Genomic DNA, 17,069 nt, shown 5'->3' on the forward strand with positions numbered 1-17,069 from the left:
CTATAGAATTGTGTACCTTTATTTAGAAGTTGGCATTTGCCACATTAACAGCTTTGGGAAGCGCAAATGAGCATTTCACATAGCTGTGAGCAATTCTCCGAGATACAGGCTGTGGAATCTGGATTGAAATCAGAACAGAGATCATTTGCATGGGCGGATACAGCTTTTTTGAAAAGAGGGGTGCACAATTAAGATCTATTTATTGTCTTTGGTGGTAATTTATACAGAAATAAAGATTTTTTTCGAAATAAAAAAAAGGGGGGGGGGGGGGGGGGGGGGGGTGCGCACCCCCGCACCCCCCTCTGTATCCGCCCATGACTTGCATCGTTGTCTAACTTCGTTTCATCCACAGAAGCCATGGGCAGTAAGTAAGTGTCCCTGACTTGTTTCGTAAACAATATAACTCAATTTTGTGTGTTTACCAAGACAACATGGTATTCTCTCAGCTGCTGTCGGTCCTACGCGAAATCCGTGTGAGTATGTACATTTGTCACAATGTTTATCGATCATAGCGAAATATATGCAGTCAATTAGTAATCGAAGACACCTGTTTTATTCTTAATTTGTTGTGTATGCAACTGATGATATGGATCTATGATACTCATTCTGTTACTTGATCTGTCTGGTTCTCCGACTGTTTAATAACAAAGTGACGCCCTTCAGGTGTAGAACCACCTGTTATATTGAGTGACATGCCTTCTATAAAAGATGACAGGTGTTCAGCTTCTGGAATTCAGATCATGCCCTCTCGTCACTCCTTGATAAGATTGTTTAAGATAGTTTCTCCGGTTTTTAATAGAAAACAGTTTTATTTGAATCAAGTTGGGGAACAAAAAAAAGAAAAGAAAAAGAAGTTAACTACGGCCTTGATTCCTGCATATGACAAGTTAGTCCCTTGCACTTCCAACGACGTTGACAGTATGCCACTGTATTACACATTGGATATGAAGGCCACACAAAGGGGATGGGGGGGGGGGGGGGGGGGGGGATGTACTCAACACACTGATTTATTCAGTTGAGTTATAAATTATCATCAATTGGATTTAGGAAACATGTATTCTTGTAGTTCCTTGTGAGTAAATGTCAGAGATAATTCTCGTGCACATTGCATCCGAGGTTACACGCGCAAATATTTCTTCTCTAACACTAACAAGGTTTTTAGCAGAATTGACAAAAACAGTTTGTCACTTTGATGGCACATATTTGACACAGGCATATTTTTATTCTGTCCTTTCTGGTTGGTCTCAATAAAACGTAGTTTGTTGTCACAGGTTCATCGATACCATTACAGACATCACTAATAATGTAACACTCAAATATTTTTACGCATAGCTATTTAATTCTATGTTCCATTCACAGCCACCGTGTTTTCTCAGCTTTACGGGACACAGACCAGCTGAGTGTTGACGCTATGTTAGAGCGATTGGGTACCTTTGGACGGTATCAGATTACACAGGTCGCACTGTTGTTTTGTGGGAACCTCACCATCGCCTTTCATGTTCTAAATTTTGTCTTCATTGGTAAGATCGATATTTTCGAGGAAGGGTACTTTTCTAAAACACTTACTCTGTGTTATACCAAAGTGTGATAAGGGTGGGGCATGTACATTTCGGTTGGTGTAATACAAACCCCAATTAAATATATGAGAACCGAACCATAATGCAATCGAAAGACGTCTTAATGTTACTACAGTGGAATCTGATTCGGATTTTGGTAAAAAATGGACTTTTTCTCGGGTCCCCTCAGTTCCTTAATAAATTATCATTACACAAACTGACCTAAAACTTTTTACACTTCGGACTTCGGACTAAAATACGGTCCTAACAACCAGTTGACTCATTCGTGAACACCTCGTGTTATTCCGGGACAAGCCGAATAGCCACTCGTGCCCTAATTATGGCCATTTTTGCGACCGGGTCCCGTCTTAGCGCAAACGTACATACCTAAAACAATTGTCAACTCGTTGCCTAATGGTTCACATATATTTCCCCATATATTATATATATTTCAGATTCATTTTAAAGCGCATCGGGACTTGCGGAATTATACAGTATGATTGCACAAATTTAACTGTGTTTTAAGATGCAAGACATGTAAAATCAAAAATTATTTCTGAGGGTTTCTTTGACGAAGAACTTGAAATCATACGCGCATTCTGATTGGTTTGTCGTATTTTCGCACATAACATTCATCGATAGGGGGACGAGTCTTCTAGCAGGTTACGGAAAGGTGCGAGTGGTGACGGATGCGAAATGAATATTACAAAAAAGCTGAGTAAATCGGACTAGAGCAGACCGAACCGGATATTCTCTGAAGTAAACTCAGTCAATTTCGCTGCATATCCAAATGTTTCAGAGGGTTTAAGAGGCCACATTTATTGTGTAGAGTTGAATCCCATGACCGTTCAAGGATCCACTGTCCGCGGGGTCAAGCACATATCCGCCCCAAATATGACCCTATATGGTTTATCAGCACCATGCACATGCTCGTCCAGTTTTAAGCTGATACGTTATGCTAAAGCTGCAATACTGTACAAACTGGCGTCAAACTAACGTGTTCATTAATTGCTCCACACATGTATGAAAACACAGTCTTTATGTTGAAATAACCTAGCACAAGAAGCGAAGCATCAGTGTACGTCCACTGAATTGGTCGAGAGTAGTGACAGTGATGTGGTGTATGGACAGTGCCATGGGAACATAGTAAACGTCAGTACCAACGCAACGACCACCACGCAATGTGTTGCATGGAAATATGAACCAGATCGTCTACGTTCCATAGTGTCAGAGGCAAGTGTTTTTTTTTTCAAAACTCAAAATAAAAATGAAATATAACTTGTTTGTCCTACTCGATTTTATGCTCAGTAAGAAGTGAAAAGCGACACGTCGGTGTATCAGTCGAATTTAACACGTAATGTGCTTTCGAAATTGCCAGTTGCATCTTTAAGAAGATCTAATTCCGTTTCGGATTTCACAAAAGAGTTCAAAATGTTCCGTTTTAGTGATTTGAATCGGTAATCAATTTGGATGCATTCATTGGTCAGCCATTCATTACAACTGATGCAACTGATATGATACATTTTGAAGATCACTTACTTTAGTATGTGTTGAATCGTTTCAATAAGCCAGTTGTCTAAACTTGGTATCACGATACGATATATTGGGGTCACCTAGTAAGAGCCAGGCTCAATTGATGCGATTTCTACTTGCACTATCACACAATTATCCTATTGTCTAATGTTCCAAATAAGTTTTCCAAATGAGTTTTTTCCATGTATCGGCGCTTCTATAAAGTTGACACCATAGGATAAGAGAGATGGCAGAAAAGTTCTGAGCCAAACTACGAAGGACGTATAATAAATACATCCTTAACAGTTTGTTTGTGTTAAGGACAATACCTTCCATGCTGACATGCTGCAGTTGGACCAAATACACAACCAGGCAGCAGATTTTGGCAGGAATCTGAATGACTACACATACGTATTCTCCGTTGATGAAAATGTACAAAATTGACTACCGCGCTGTCATAAAAAAATGTCCCACTGAAAGGACCAATTCCAACAGCCATCCATGGTGTCAACTTTAGGGGACGGACGTTGTTCTTCCTTTTAAGAGTTTTAAGAGGTGGGGAAGCGGAGTTCAAAAGGAGACAAGAGAGCCTTGAAGATGATCTACTATAAAAAAATACAGAATATGATTACATATGTTCGACACTCACCACACGTCACACCAGAAGGCATCTCCCATGAGTGAGTGATCTATTGATTTACACCGCTTTTTGAAGTATTCCAGCAATATCACGTCGGGGGACACCAGAAATGGACTTCATACATAGTACCCATACATGGAATCAAACATGGGCCTTCAGCATGACTGGGATGACGTCTTTCGAGAGAGTTGAGAACTGCGTGAGAATATCAAGGATAAACACCCTCGCAAAACTCACTAAAGGTGTGTTGTTCCATCAGGACAATGCACCTGTACACAAGTCTGAGTCAATGCAGGACTGTGGTTTTGGACTTATTTAGCATCTTTCGTCTGACCTGATTTGGCACTGTCTAATTTCCACCTCATCTCAAACTTGAGGAAAGAACTGCCTGGTTGACATGATACAGCTGATGATGCCGTTACTTGTGCTGTGGGGTCTTTCAACACCATCCGGAGGAAGCCTTCTACATTAGTTGGATCCAAGCACTCCAGCTACCAACTGCAGCCATCATATACTTAGGCTCAGAACTTTTCAGCCGCTCCTTGTCAGTGGGGCGGTACACCTTCAGGCCCCTGTTTATATGAATAAAAGCGTTGAATGAGTTTAACATGTGAAGACGTATTGGTTGCATAGCTTCCGTATTAGAATCAAATGCATTTATAATGCGAGCGAAAAGAAACGGATTTGACAGCGCACGTTAGCGGAACCGCTATGGGGCGGTCTTTCAATTGTTTCATAGGCACTTTCTTAGAAGTTCGCGGATGACAAAGCAGAAATGGCGGCAAAAAACAAATAAGCGACAAGCGAAGTAATTTATTTTGGTTTGTCTGACTCGAAATTTGCATAGAGCAACTAGTATTGATATGCATCAGGATTTGTTAACTAAAGAGGGAAACGTGTTTTCTTGTATCAGTTAACGCAAATAAATGGCCAGTTGTTAGGTATGTTTGACATCGCGCCCATCCGCCGACCAGATCCCAGCAATCTGGGCAACTGTGTGGTTGCTAAAGGACACACATTGGAATTTGGTAGTGGTATATGTTAAGAAGAAACTTATAAATTAATAGCATTGTTTAAGTGCCAATCAGCCACAGACGAATGCCTCACTTTTGACACTGACTGACCGAATTTTGTATTTGTATTAACTAGAATGAAATTATTGGTGAAGTAATCCATGTAGCTCCGTGTTTGATACGCTTTCCATCAAAATACATCGATAATGCATACAAAATAGTCTTTATATATTAAATTGAATAATCTGTTTCGAAGGGGAATTATAATTTACGTTCAATGCGCATTAACTCCCTAATAAGAATTACATTCTTTGCAAAAACAAGCGTTGATTACTACACTTCCCAGTTTCCCTTCGCCTCTCCTGCCAGCCATGTTTCGTGCGCTGTGACGAGAGTAAGTGTTGTTGTAGTTTGGCGAAATGCGGAATTTAACGGATATGACCGAATGTGTTCGGTTCCAGAAGCGGCTGTGTGGTGATTCCAATAAGAACGATAGTTGTTGCATTTATATCGCATTTAAACTATTGCTTCGCACCTGGTAGCTATACACACGACATTGCTTACGTTAATTCCGATAGTGCTTCTTTTCATTTAGGGGGCACGGGTGGCCCATACGTCTAAGGCGCCGCAATTCGCTGTGAAGTGTTGCGTCCCTTTGGCACGCCAGAAACCTATGATTGTGGATTCGAATCCCGGTTCGCCCCGATTATGTTTCTAGGTTTGTCAGCACTATACCCGTGCTTGTGGCTTTCACCGAAGTGGTAAAAAGACCTGCATCACTTCGGGCGTTCATCCCACATTAAGCTGACACGCCGTGATATAACTGGAATACTGTAAAAAGCGGCGTTAAACCCAACTCACTCACTCACACTTTTCATTCAAATAGACAGGAGGCCCGACACCTTAACCAAATGGGGATAAGAGTATGTCTTCGATCTTAACTAACTATTGCATTCAAAGTTTACTTCAGTGAGTGAAAATAGATCATTCTTGGACTTTAAGAATGACATAACATTATTTTTAGATTGTAGATGTGTTCCTTAATACATTAGACACATGTGTGATATTAGAAATAATAAAATATAGATAAACTAGTATGTATCGTGCTGGCCTATGTGTGAGGTCCCACACGAAACGCTGTAGCATTTGATGTTGGGTCTGTGCATTGAGAGGGATACTGGTAGCCGTTGAACTTTTGTCTGGTATATGTCCTGTCCTCAAAGGCCAAAAAGTACGTAGATATGCTGACACAGGGCTTCCTGTCTTGGTTTGTCACAAGCTGGACCTTTCGTTTCTAACATTCATGGCTTGATAAATTCAGTATAACCATATTTATATTACATTGCTAATTTCATATATCATAGAAAAGAGTATGTTCCATCTTATTCTTATATAAATAAACTCCTTGGTCCTACATTATTAAAATAACATTGCATGTATCTTTCGCGGATGTATTGCATTTTATCAGCTAATGGTCTTGTTCACATTGTAAAGTATTCTGAGTATCCTATTGGGATCCATGACCACTGTGAATAAACCGCCTCCGTGGTCTTGTTGATAGAGCGTTTAACCGAAGAGCGGAAGACGTTAAAAGATGGTACTTGTTGTTACCCTGTCTGGCGCTCGGCATTAGGGGGTAACACTGGTCGGCTCGGAGTCAGTATACTGTGTCTGAGTGGGGGTATTCATGTTAAACTGCGGCATGGTATCTCAGTGGGCTAGCATTATAAAATCGGACTAGTACAAACAGCCCCCCCCCCCCCCCCCCCCCACACACACACACAAACCACCACCACCCACACACATGCATGCACGTTGCTATATAAGTGCAATAATCGTGGACGCGACGTTAAACTCCATTTCACCTCATATCATTTCACTGTGAGAAAGTAAGAACTGATTCTGAAGCTGATTTCAAATTGCAATCTTTAACTTTCTTTTAAATGTTAGCTACGTCATATTATATACGCTTTTAATAAAGTGAAATTCAGTTTATACGTGGTATAGATATGGTTTTGACATTGTATATTTCTATCTTACTTTCATTTGCTATAAGAAATGCATATTATCTTCTATTCCAGTGGGACTTAGTTTGTGATAATGTCCCGTTCAGTCGCCTTCCACAAACTATGTTTATTGTGGGCCAAGGAATCGGGGCACTGGTGTTTTCTATACTGTCTGACAAATTCGGGAGAAGGCCCTTCCTACTCCTCTCCCACTCTGTAACGGCTGGGGTCGGAGTTGCACTGGCGTTTTCCCCCAACATACAAGCCTTCACCAGCATGAAACTGATTAACGGAGTTTTCCAACAGGTAAATAATTATGATTACCTTTGTTATTGGTGTGTGTGTGTATGTGTTTCTGTGTGCTTGTGTGCGTGTGTGCGTGTGTGTGTGTGTGCATATCATGCACTATGTTGTGATATCTTTCTTTACAGGGGATCGTAGTGACATCCTGTACAATGTGGCTGGAACTGTTTCCAAGACGGCGTCGTATGGACATAGTGTTTATTCAATCTATATCATGGTGTGCATGTCTTCTGATGCTTACTCTCGTTGCCTACATACTGCGTTATAACACATGGCGGACACTGCAGCTGGTATTGTCCTCTGCGTCCATCGTCGTGGTCCTTCAAATTATGTAAGTATGTCCTTCCCGAAAATATGAAACCAAGTCTTCATAAGAATTCATCTCGGTGCAGAATTGCGTCCCTTAGGCCTGCCAGGAACCAATGATCATGGGTTCAACATGTGTCTTGGTTTGTCATGACCATGTCCGTGCTCGTAGGTTCACTAATGTGATAAACGTCTAAGATACAACTGCAAAGTTAATGCTGTACAAAGCGACCGCATAAACAAATTCATTCACCCACTTACAAGCAATTTAGAAGTGTGTGAACAGAACTCACTCACTTTTTGTGATATACTTTCAGACGTGTCATACGTTACATGATATGGATTTTTATCGCCGACAAAGAAAATCTTTTCTAAGGTTCTATGATAAATAAAGCGACAAAACCCTTTCTATATCAAATAAACAGTAGAAACACCTGCCTTTTAGGATATACCTGAGGCAAATCAAGATGTGGAATTGGCATAACCTAACATATCTGCCAGCATTGAGGTATTGGAATGCGCGTCGCTTTAGTTCCTGTGTCATGTATCATCCATCGTTACATCTGTTGTTGACTTGATGTTTTGTTGCATTTTCATTTCAGATTTCAAGACGAATCTCTCAGATGGTTGATCGCAAACAAAAAAGATGACAAAGCAATACAGATCCTGTATAAGGCTTCAAGGTTTAATTGCGTGGATGTTTCAAATGTGATTCCTCAGGTTACAGCTTTTACAGAAACAACAGGCGACGCACCTAAGCCCGATACCAACAAGATCCCTACGGTCATACATGTTTCCAGATACACAGTACTGGATGCGGTCAAAAGCATGTTTATGCTGAAGATTTCAATTATTGTTTGGCTTTCATGGTAAATTACTTTTTCTCCTTCTACTTAATTTTCCTTGTTGTCGCCATCACAAAAATAAAGGGTCCATGGGTGGCCTAGTTGTCTGATCACTCGCATGTCGCTGTGCGGTAACATATGGTCGTGGGTTCGAATCTTGGTTTGCCCAGAATAAGTATTTTTGTCTATGATACTGTGCAGAGTTGCGTCCCTTGTGCATGCCAAAAAACCTATGATCGTGGCTTCGAATCCCGGTTCGCCCCGATTATGCTTCTATGTTTTGTCAGCATCATACCAAAACTCGCTGGTTTCACCAAAGTGGTAAACGTCTAAGACCCATTCACTTCTTCTCACAGCAAGCTTAAGCGGCGTTAAACACAACTCACTCACTCATAAGAAATAAAAGCAGTGTTAGGCTTCTTCACTCCTTCAGTCCGAATTTCTGCCGGCTTGATAGTGCCTGTTGACTGAGAAGCATTGCCGCAGTTAACATGGATACCCCACCCTAACACAGTATCCTGACTCTCCGAGCCGAGTTTTATCCCCTTATGCTGAGCGCCAAGCATGGTAACACCCTTCTTTTGGTATTGCTCACAATTAGAATCATTCCTGTAATAATGGTCCTAACAGATGATATTGAGAACGAGAGGATGACATTTGACGCTATAGTGAAACGTTCAGGGTAACGTCTCTAGTATTAGGTCTCCAGTATAAAACGAATTATCCGTTCCTACTTGAGTAATAAGCGTATACAATACTGGAACACAATTACAGTCTACAGTTTTCAGGGGCGGTCGGGTAGCCTAGTGGTTAAAGCGTTCGCTCGACCCGGGTTCGATTCCCGACATGGGTTCAATGTGTGAAACCTATTTCTGGTGTCCCCCGCCGTGATATTGCTGGAATATTACTAAAAGCGGCGTAAAACCAAACTCACTCACTCGCTCACTACAGTTTACAGTTTCTACAGTACATTCTGTCTAATCCAGACGCTACTACTGCTATACTTTCACTAATCCGGATGTCTGTATAAACCGGTCTAAATATAAAACGACAACGCCAGAGAATAAACAGATCCCTTTGGGCGAAAAAAGCAAAGTTGTGGTGAAAATGCATGAACGTATCACCGAAAATCAGCGATAAATAAAAATGTTTGAGAAATGTTCATTTTGCTGCAGTGTGTGTGTAGTTTTACACAGACAGACACGTGTGTTTCAAATATTTTTTAAAGCATGCTATATTCTGTTTGTTTATACAATTTGAGGCTACATTGGTTACGAGTGCACATTAGAACTCTTTCCCACCACGTTTATATTGCAGGCTGGTTGACAGTCTAACATACTTTAGCCTGTATCTGACATCCTCATCTCTAGCCGACGACTTCTATCTCAACTTTCTCCTCAACTCGGTGGCTGAAGTCCCAACGGCACCGCTGTACTGGCTCATCAGCAAAAGGTTTGCGTTTACACTCTCATAACGAAAATATAATTCTTGTTATGTGATGCTTAACTAGGAGATTTGACGGTGTTCCATTTTTTCTGAATCTTGATAGCGAAAATCGTTATGTGTATTGTAGATGTTCGGGTCTGGACTATACTAACCGTGACTGATATTAACGCTACGTTCTATGACGCGAAATCCATCAAGCCTTACCCCCGATACAATTTACTGGTCACTATCGGCTTAGAACGGAGTCCTGCGTCCACTTTCACCAAGCAATCTTAGCGCTACGGCGATTACAACTACCACACTCTAACACAGTCGTAACTCTAAGGGGCGATCGAGTAGCCTAGTGGTTAAAGCGTTCGCTCGCCACGCCGAAGACCCGGGTCCGATTCTCGACATGGGTACAATGTGTGAAGCCCATTTCTGGTGTCCCCCGCCGTGATATTGCTGGAATATTGCTAAAAGCGGCGTAAAACCATACTCAGTCAGTCAGTCTAAGATCGCTTTGTGCAAACGGACCCAGCGAACCTTTTCTAACCCTTATCACCACGGGGTATTTAGCATAAGTTGCAGACATATTTTCAGGATGAGTAAACTAAATCAGTATGTATGTACACTTACTTACGCAGGACCGAGGTCACTTTGTGGATCACTCAACGTAAAACCTCTTTGCGGATTTACAAGCTGCACACCGGGTTTTATGTTTACACTGTTGTGCTGCAGTACTACTGCAGTGAAGATTTCCAATGCTGATGCATGTTTACTGAAAAAAAAATTTCAAAATATTTTTTGACTAAGTGATTATATAGAAAGTATGTATTTACTTACAACATAAACCAGATTGTGAAGGAGATATGGCTAGACATAGGAATAAGTTTCGATAATCCATATTCGTGATTCCACTAGTTTTTGTGGTCAAGTGCTTTACAGGAGGTCTCGTTACACAAGCTGTCATGACCACTTCAGAAGTGGGGTAATATTATCATATTCATATTGATATAAGCTCGACCGGACCTACTTCTCTGAATGTTTGCCTGTAAGCGGATAACGGTGTGTTTATTTTCTCAGCTAAAATCAACATCCGACACCTTGGAACATAGACGTGCCGTGTTAAATTGGAGTAGTTCAAACGTGTGAAGCCCGTTGAGTTGGTAGTTCACAGGTCTACAAGAATGCATCTGGTATTTTGAAGTGAATATATGCCCCCGTGAAGTAGAAAGATTGGGTACACGTTATTTCAACTGCGAGTACGCACTCCTTTGCATCAGAGCCTATTTACACAAAAGAAGTTGGAATAACATGTATCACTATAAAGTATGGAAATGAGATTGAGAGCACGATGAAAAGTTGCCTTTCGGGATTTTACAGTTCAAGTAAAACAGCATCACTATCGTATGTAAAATGAGTTAAAACATTGCAAGAATCGTAAGCGAGTTAAAAACACTTTCTAAAACTTCTGTTGTGCAGTGTTTGATAAATATGTTTTGCAAACATGCTATGTCTGTGTCTTCCGAAGTATAAAGCGCCTCCGTGGTGTAATGGATAGAGCGTCTGCCCGGGGAGTGGGTGGTCGCTGATTCGACCGCGGCCATGTCATACCAAAAGACGTTAAAGATGGTACTTGCAATACTTATATTTAACTGTTTTGGTCCGTCGGTGTCGTTAGGTATGTTTGTGTCATAATGGGCAGTGACTGTAACATTCAAAGAATGTGTGACAATTCTGTTTTGTCAGTAGAACTAAGAGTGTGTATTTCAAGGATCTTAGACCACAGAGACCTTCAAAATGTTGCTTGAAGGGATTTATCGGTGTTTCCCTAAATGATATCGATAACTCACGCCAAAACATTGGATTCAACCAATACCGCTTCACTCATATCTTGACTAAAAACAAAGCATTCGGTTCCACATTCATGATCAATTTAGCGCGGTTACATTGAAAACAGACTTGTTACTCTCCTTAATATACATGCAACGGATATAGGCAATGTTATTAAATAGGACACGTCAACGCGAGATAATAATCTCGATTATCGGCCGCAACAGATTCGATTGGACGTAAAAGGCAAAATAGCGGTGACAATTATGTGAATAAATGGAAATAGAAAACTTCAATAACAGATAATACTGGCAACCAATCTCGATTATCCGACGAAACAGATTCGATTGGACGTAAAATAGGCAAAATAGCGGTGACAATTATATGAATAAATGGAAATAGAAAACTTCAATAACAGATAATACTGGCAACCAATCTCGATAATCCGACGAAACAGATTCAGATTATAATATAATTGTAATGGTGATTTAAATCTGCTGTTCCTTGCATTTTTCAGACTTGGAAGGAGGAAGTTTTTCATGATTTTTCACATTGTGTCTGGTGTGTGTCTTCTCCTGGCAACAGCTTTGAAACTACTGGCAGGTATGGACATCCGCCCTGAACAGTTGATATAAGATACAGGTCATACTATTGGTGTATGCAGCCTTGACTTAAAACTAGATCTGGAGAACTTCTTTTTTATGAGTGCCATAAAACTAAGTGCCACATATTTGCATCAATTTCAGTTGGCGTTGCTGCTTCGTCCGGTGCCACAGCTTTAGCTTTTGTCGGGAAAATTGGAAACGCTGCCTGTTTTGCGTCTATGTTCACATACGTTCCGGAACTGTACCCAACGAATATAAGGTTTGCATCTTAAATATTGGGCTCCATCACTTTCAATGAGTATGTATTTTGGTGTAAATATTACTACTCGTCTGTCTGTGGCATTGGGCATAAACATTGTGAAAAGAGTGGACTTTTGTTGATATTTCAATATTTGTAATCTGTATTGTTCGCGAAACATGTATACGTTTGGTCGTTATATCTTTGTTGAACACATATCACCAAATGATTACAAATTATTATAAATGGGGGATGCTCTGATGTATGTTCATTGAAATTACTTCGTAAATAACTTTAAAACAAATGTCACTGCATACAGTGTAAGTCTAAGGCCACATGGCCTCTATTTTGAATGTGTTTCAGGACTGTCGGTCTCGGTGGTGGGTCAACGGCTGCAAGAATTGGTGCTGCTATTTCACCTTTCACTTCCTTGCTTGTAAGTACATCTTCGGGAACACTTAAAACAAGCAGTTGTCGTTAGTTGTGATGTAGGAATATGAGCGACAAGCCCAAAATAAGAATTCTCTGCTTACATCAGCGCCGATTGTTCGATTCCGACTACATCGTAAGCATGTGTTTATGAATAACCTCATGTGTTAAATATCGATGACAACAGGCGTTCACGAAAAGGGACGCATATCATGCCTCACAGGTTGCACCCGTCACAAACACTTGCAAAGGCAAGGCAATTGTTCACCTGAAAAAATGAACACGGGAACAAGTTTTGTCACTGACGCGTCAAAGTTGGAAACTAAGTTAAACACTGAAAGGCATCTGATATTGAAATTATTTCTTTGTTGCCCTGTACATATCTTCTTCATGTAAATGTTTAATGTTTACAGGCATCAGCTATATCTTGGTTACCTGGAACTATATTTGGTGTGGGCTGTTTAATCATAGCAGGTTTGGTGATGATGCTTCCGGAGTCACAAGGGAGAGAGTTGCCAGAAACAGTTGAGGACATACAATCATGGCCAAAAAAGCCTAATACATGTACCAGCATGCCAGCCACGTGAAAGTTTCTATCAATGTTCAAATGGAATGTATTTTGCGCATTGCTCCTCTATTGCACAGTAGTAATACATTGTATGTTTGTAAACTTGGTATGCTGATTTAGATATACCAGCCAATTTGGCCAATCGTTGTTGGCACAGGGTGACGATGGCCAGATAGAAGGACTGCCCCTTAGATTTTAAAGGCTTATTTATGTTAAATGTTTAATTCCCGTGGATTTGTATTTAGCTTTCAGGCCGTAAGTAAATAACCGTGTTGGTTCTTTATTGTATCTAACACCTGTTCTTAAAGTGCAAACACTGCACTTTATTAGGACATTACTATTACTCTTGATAGTGTCAATGCCCATCAGAATAGAGTTTGTTAACAAACACCTGTGATAGCCTTGGCTGACCGCTTTGGGTGAAAGATGATCTGATCGGCAGTCTTCTACGCCGATGTCCGTAATTGGCTTACATATGGATTATGCTGCATATCCTCTGGGAGATTCTCCCAAGCTGGGTCACAGAAAGGAAGACGGTGTCCCCGATGCAAGATCAAAGGTAGGAGTCGCTGTCCAGCTGTGAAGACAGAAGCTGGTTGCGTAACAAGTGGTAGGAGCACAAGTCGGTTGAGATGTTTTGACTGGCGCCCTGGGATGCTGTCTGAACAATATACATTGTCCCAGAAAATGCTACACACTGTTGTCTGCCACAAAATACATTGTTGCATGATTTTGTAAACAGTTGTGAGGCTTTAGTTTTAACAAAAATTCAGCTGCAGCTGAAAAATATCCAGTCTCCATACAAAATTTCATCAAATGGTCGATCAGTTCATTGCCACTTTATACCTGGAAATCTGACACGAAGCTCCACTTTTGTAAATGATTATTTCCCCTTTGTCGAACATGATTGAAATTCAGGAATTTGATGAAATGATTAGTTTGCAATATGTGTATCGTATCCTAATCTGTCAGCTGAAATAGGATAGAAGTCATAGGAATCTTTTCCATTGCGATATAGATTGATTTACCCCAGAGCCTAATGTTTCGACACAAATTCAGATTACAAAATTAGCTCACCGGGTCGTAAAACTCAGCTCGTGACTGTCTAGTGACAGAAGTAAGTAGTTTATTTAAGTGTCACACGCACCGGGACATGTAAAACATACATGATATATACATATATCATACAGTGCGTCGAGCCACAAATTTGCCTAAGAGACACTATAATCAAATCATACAATACAAAATAAAACAAATAAATACAATTTGTTTTACAAAAATTGGTTGTATTAAATAAAGATTACAACATTTGCCTTCTTCGAAACATTTTAGAAAGTTTTGAGGGTAAATGGCTTTGTATTTTAATTTCGTTTATTGTATATCCAAATTTTTCTTCATCATTAAAGTTATAAAACCAAGGATTATTTTCATATGCTGCATTAAATAGATTGAAACGCAAATCATCGTAAAAATGACATTGAATAATAAATAATGAAATTCATATTTTATCATATTAACGTGTAAATCATTTGGTAAAATAAGTATTTATGATCTTCATGCATCCGTGCCCATCTCTGTCCAGCGGTCGGTCGCTTGGCTTCAGTTCTCTGACTTTGCGATTGATTTGGCTATCGCTGGAGAATATTTTGTCTGTAAATTTCATTCTCTAGTATTTCAATCTTATGCTCTCATCATGTGTTGATGTGGTATGCTTTATCTCCCTTGTGCGTGAAAGCATATCCACTTGTTGAATATGATTCAGTAACTTTCACTCAGTAGCAGGATTATCTAGTTCTATGCAGATATTTCTCGTGTATTTATTGTAATTGTTGCCATGTTTAATGTACCTTTGGGTAGCTTATGTTTAGTCCTTTATTCTTATACCTATATATCTCCAATATTGGTTTTGTAGATAGTTTGCTAGTCGTGTTTCCCTATTTTCGAATGCACATTGCTGATCGCACACGAGTTTAGATAGCGTTCACGGGTGTCGAGCGGTGGTTGTCTTCTCCGAAGTCCGCTCAAATAGGTTTGCGCTATTTGTTGTTGTACTGTGTGATAATGTACATATTATATTTTAACTATTGATGTAACACGTATATTCGTGTCTCGTAGGCCACGGCTGGCTGATAGATGTACTTTCAATTCATGCCATATTTGCAATGATGCTGATTTTATGCATCCAGTGACACGTTAATAAAATATTTCTTCTTCTTTCTTCTTCTGTATTTTGTCAGTAATATAACCCTTTATCTTGATGTCCGTGAATAACGAATTGTCCAAGGATTATCTAGCTAGCTATTGGCAAGTACCTGTTTATTGTTGGGAGTCAAGAACTTCTGTATATCAAGTACCTGTAAACTCTGGAAGTAAAATATTTCCTTTTTTTAGACCGAAGTGATTTGTTTAGGGATATGTGCACAGTGTCTTTTCTCCCCATCTAGCCAGGCCTAGGCTATTCACTCATTAGAGAGTGCAGAGCTGTCTTACTTTAAGGCTGGCTGCTCGGACTTGGGCGAAGGTTGATTTATCCCTTTTTGACCTATTACGTTTTCTCTTTCTCACTCTCCTAGCTTTCGCTAATTCCATGTTCCACCATGGTACCGGAGTCTTGCAAGTTTTGTGCGCTTTCTTGGAATTGATTTTTCAACTGTGGCAATAATTGCTTTGAGAGTTTGGCTATAAAGATCAGGATTATCCGAAGCAATGTCTGAGGATTTCAATGATGTACCATCCAACCTGAATGTGGACCAATCAGCCTTTGAGGATTGGTCTATTCCTCTAATTGTGGTGGGCAACCTACGTAGGAGAGTTTGGGAAGGTTGTCACCTCCCCCAGGTTGTTTAGAGTTACTAGATTGTCGTCCCATTTTTCGACGATTTTGCCACATTTACACGAATCGTTCCTGTCTTCCAATCAATAAAGAAGCATTAAAGTCACCAAGGATTATTCCATTTTGCCAACTATTTGAGCTATTTTCGTTAGCTCTTCTGTGTTTGCTTCATGAGGAAGCGTGTGGTATACGTCAGGTGTGCGTAATTCATTGCGATTTGCCAGTTTTAACGATTCTACTTGGGTTTCAATGTTTCCTACATTTCTTTAAATATTTTTGTAGGTATTTTGGGTTTCAAGGTTTCCTGCACAAGGATGATGAGTCCTCCACCTTTGTTACCAGGCATGTCCTTTTCTGGTTTTTCTATAGACAGACAGATACATCTATTTACGTCTCACTCAAGGGTACATCAGATATATGAAAACATATTAAGTTCTGAACAAACATAGGTTGTACTGTGTACAGTTCGCGACCCGTGACACAACTGAATACTGGTCCCATGGGCAAATCCCCTTTATGTAATTCAACATCAACGTCACAATAGCAACATATTTAGAAAGTGTAAACATAAATAGATTACATATATCCAACGAAACTTTGACGAACTAATCTGACTTTCATAAAATTTTGAAACCCCTACTTATCTAAAAGCTTAAATGGCATTAACCTACTGTATTAGAATACAGTTTTTAGACACATGTTAATACATTAATTGATCCAAATATGCATAAAATTCATTTACTTTTAAAAGTGTACAGTTATGAACATTGCGATTAAATAATAGCAACAAAAACCTTTGCATATTCACAAAAACATATTTGCTAAAAGCAGAGTCGATAGAACAATTCCGACTATATCATTAGCATGATGATGGATTGTGTTTATGCATCGCTATCAAACATTAATAATACAAGGTGTTCGTGAAACGGTGAGCGCATCTTGGCCCACCAATGA

At 39.9% G+C, this 17,069-nt stretch overlaps 1 protein-coding gene across 2 annotated transcripts in view; it reads left to right on the plus strand.

The window, feature by feature from the left end:
- LOC124112553 (solute carrier family 22 member 3-like) overlaps window positions 1–16,572 on the plus strand; it is a 22,539-nt gene extending 5,967 nt beyond the window's left edge. The window contains exons 1-10 of one of the 2 annotated variants that reach the window (XM_046472703.2): window positions 993–1,520; window positions 2,614–2,789; window positions 6,803–7,033; window positions 7,159–7,361; window positions 7,939–8,205; window positions 9,499–9,633; window positions 11,960–12,045; window positions 12,189–12,306; window positions 12,649–12,721; window positions 13,128–16,572. In XM_046472703.2, the coding sequence (XP_046328659.2) occupies window positions 1,412–1,520; window positions 2,614–2,789; window positions 6,803–7,033; window positions 7,159–7,361; window positions 7,939–8,205; window positions 9,499–9,633; window positions 11,960–12,045; window positions 12,189–12,306; window positions 12,649–12,721; window positions 13,128–13,301 (1,572 nt within the window). In that variant the 5' untranslated portion in view covers window positions 993–1,411 and the 3' untranslated portion in view covers window positions 13,302–16,572. Of the gene's footprint in view, window positions 1–992; window positions 1,521–2,613; window positions 2,790–6,802; window positions 7,034–7,158; window positions 7,362–7,938; window positions 8,206–9,498; window positions 9,634–11,959; window positions 12,046–12,188; window positions 12,307–12,648; window positions 12,722–13,127 lie in introns of those variants that run through there. The other variant, XM_046472704.2, reaches the window with a different exon arrangement.
- The last annotated feature ends 497 nt before the right edge of the window (window positions 16,573–17,069 follow it).

This window comes from Haliotis rufescens, unplaced genomic scaffold (genome assembly GCF_023055435.1).
Source record: "Haliotis rufescens isolate VD_foot unplaced genomic scaffold, xgHalRufe1.0.p SCAF_1, whole genome shotgun sequence".
Taxonomy (NCBI): domain Eukaryota; kingdom Metazoa; phylum Mollusca; class Gastropoda; order Lepetellida; family Haliotidae; genus Haliotis; species Haliotis rufescens.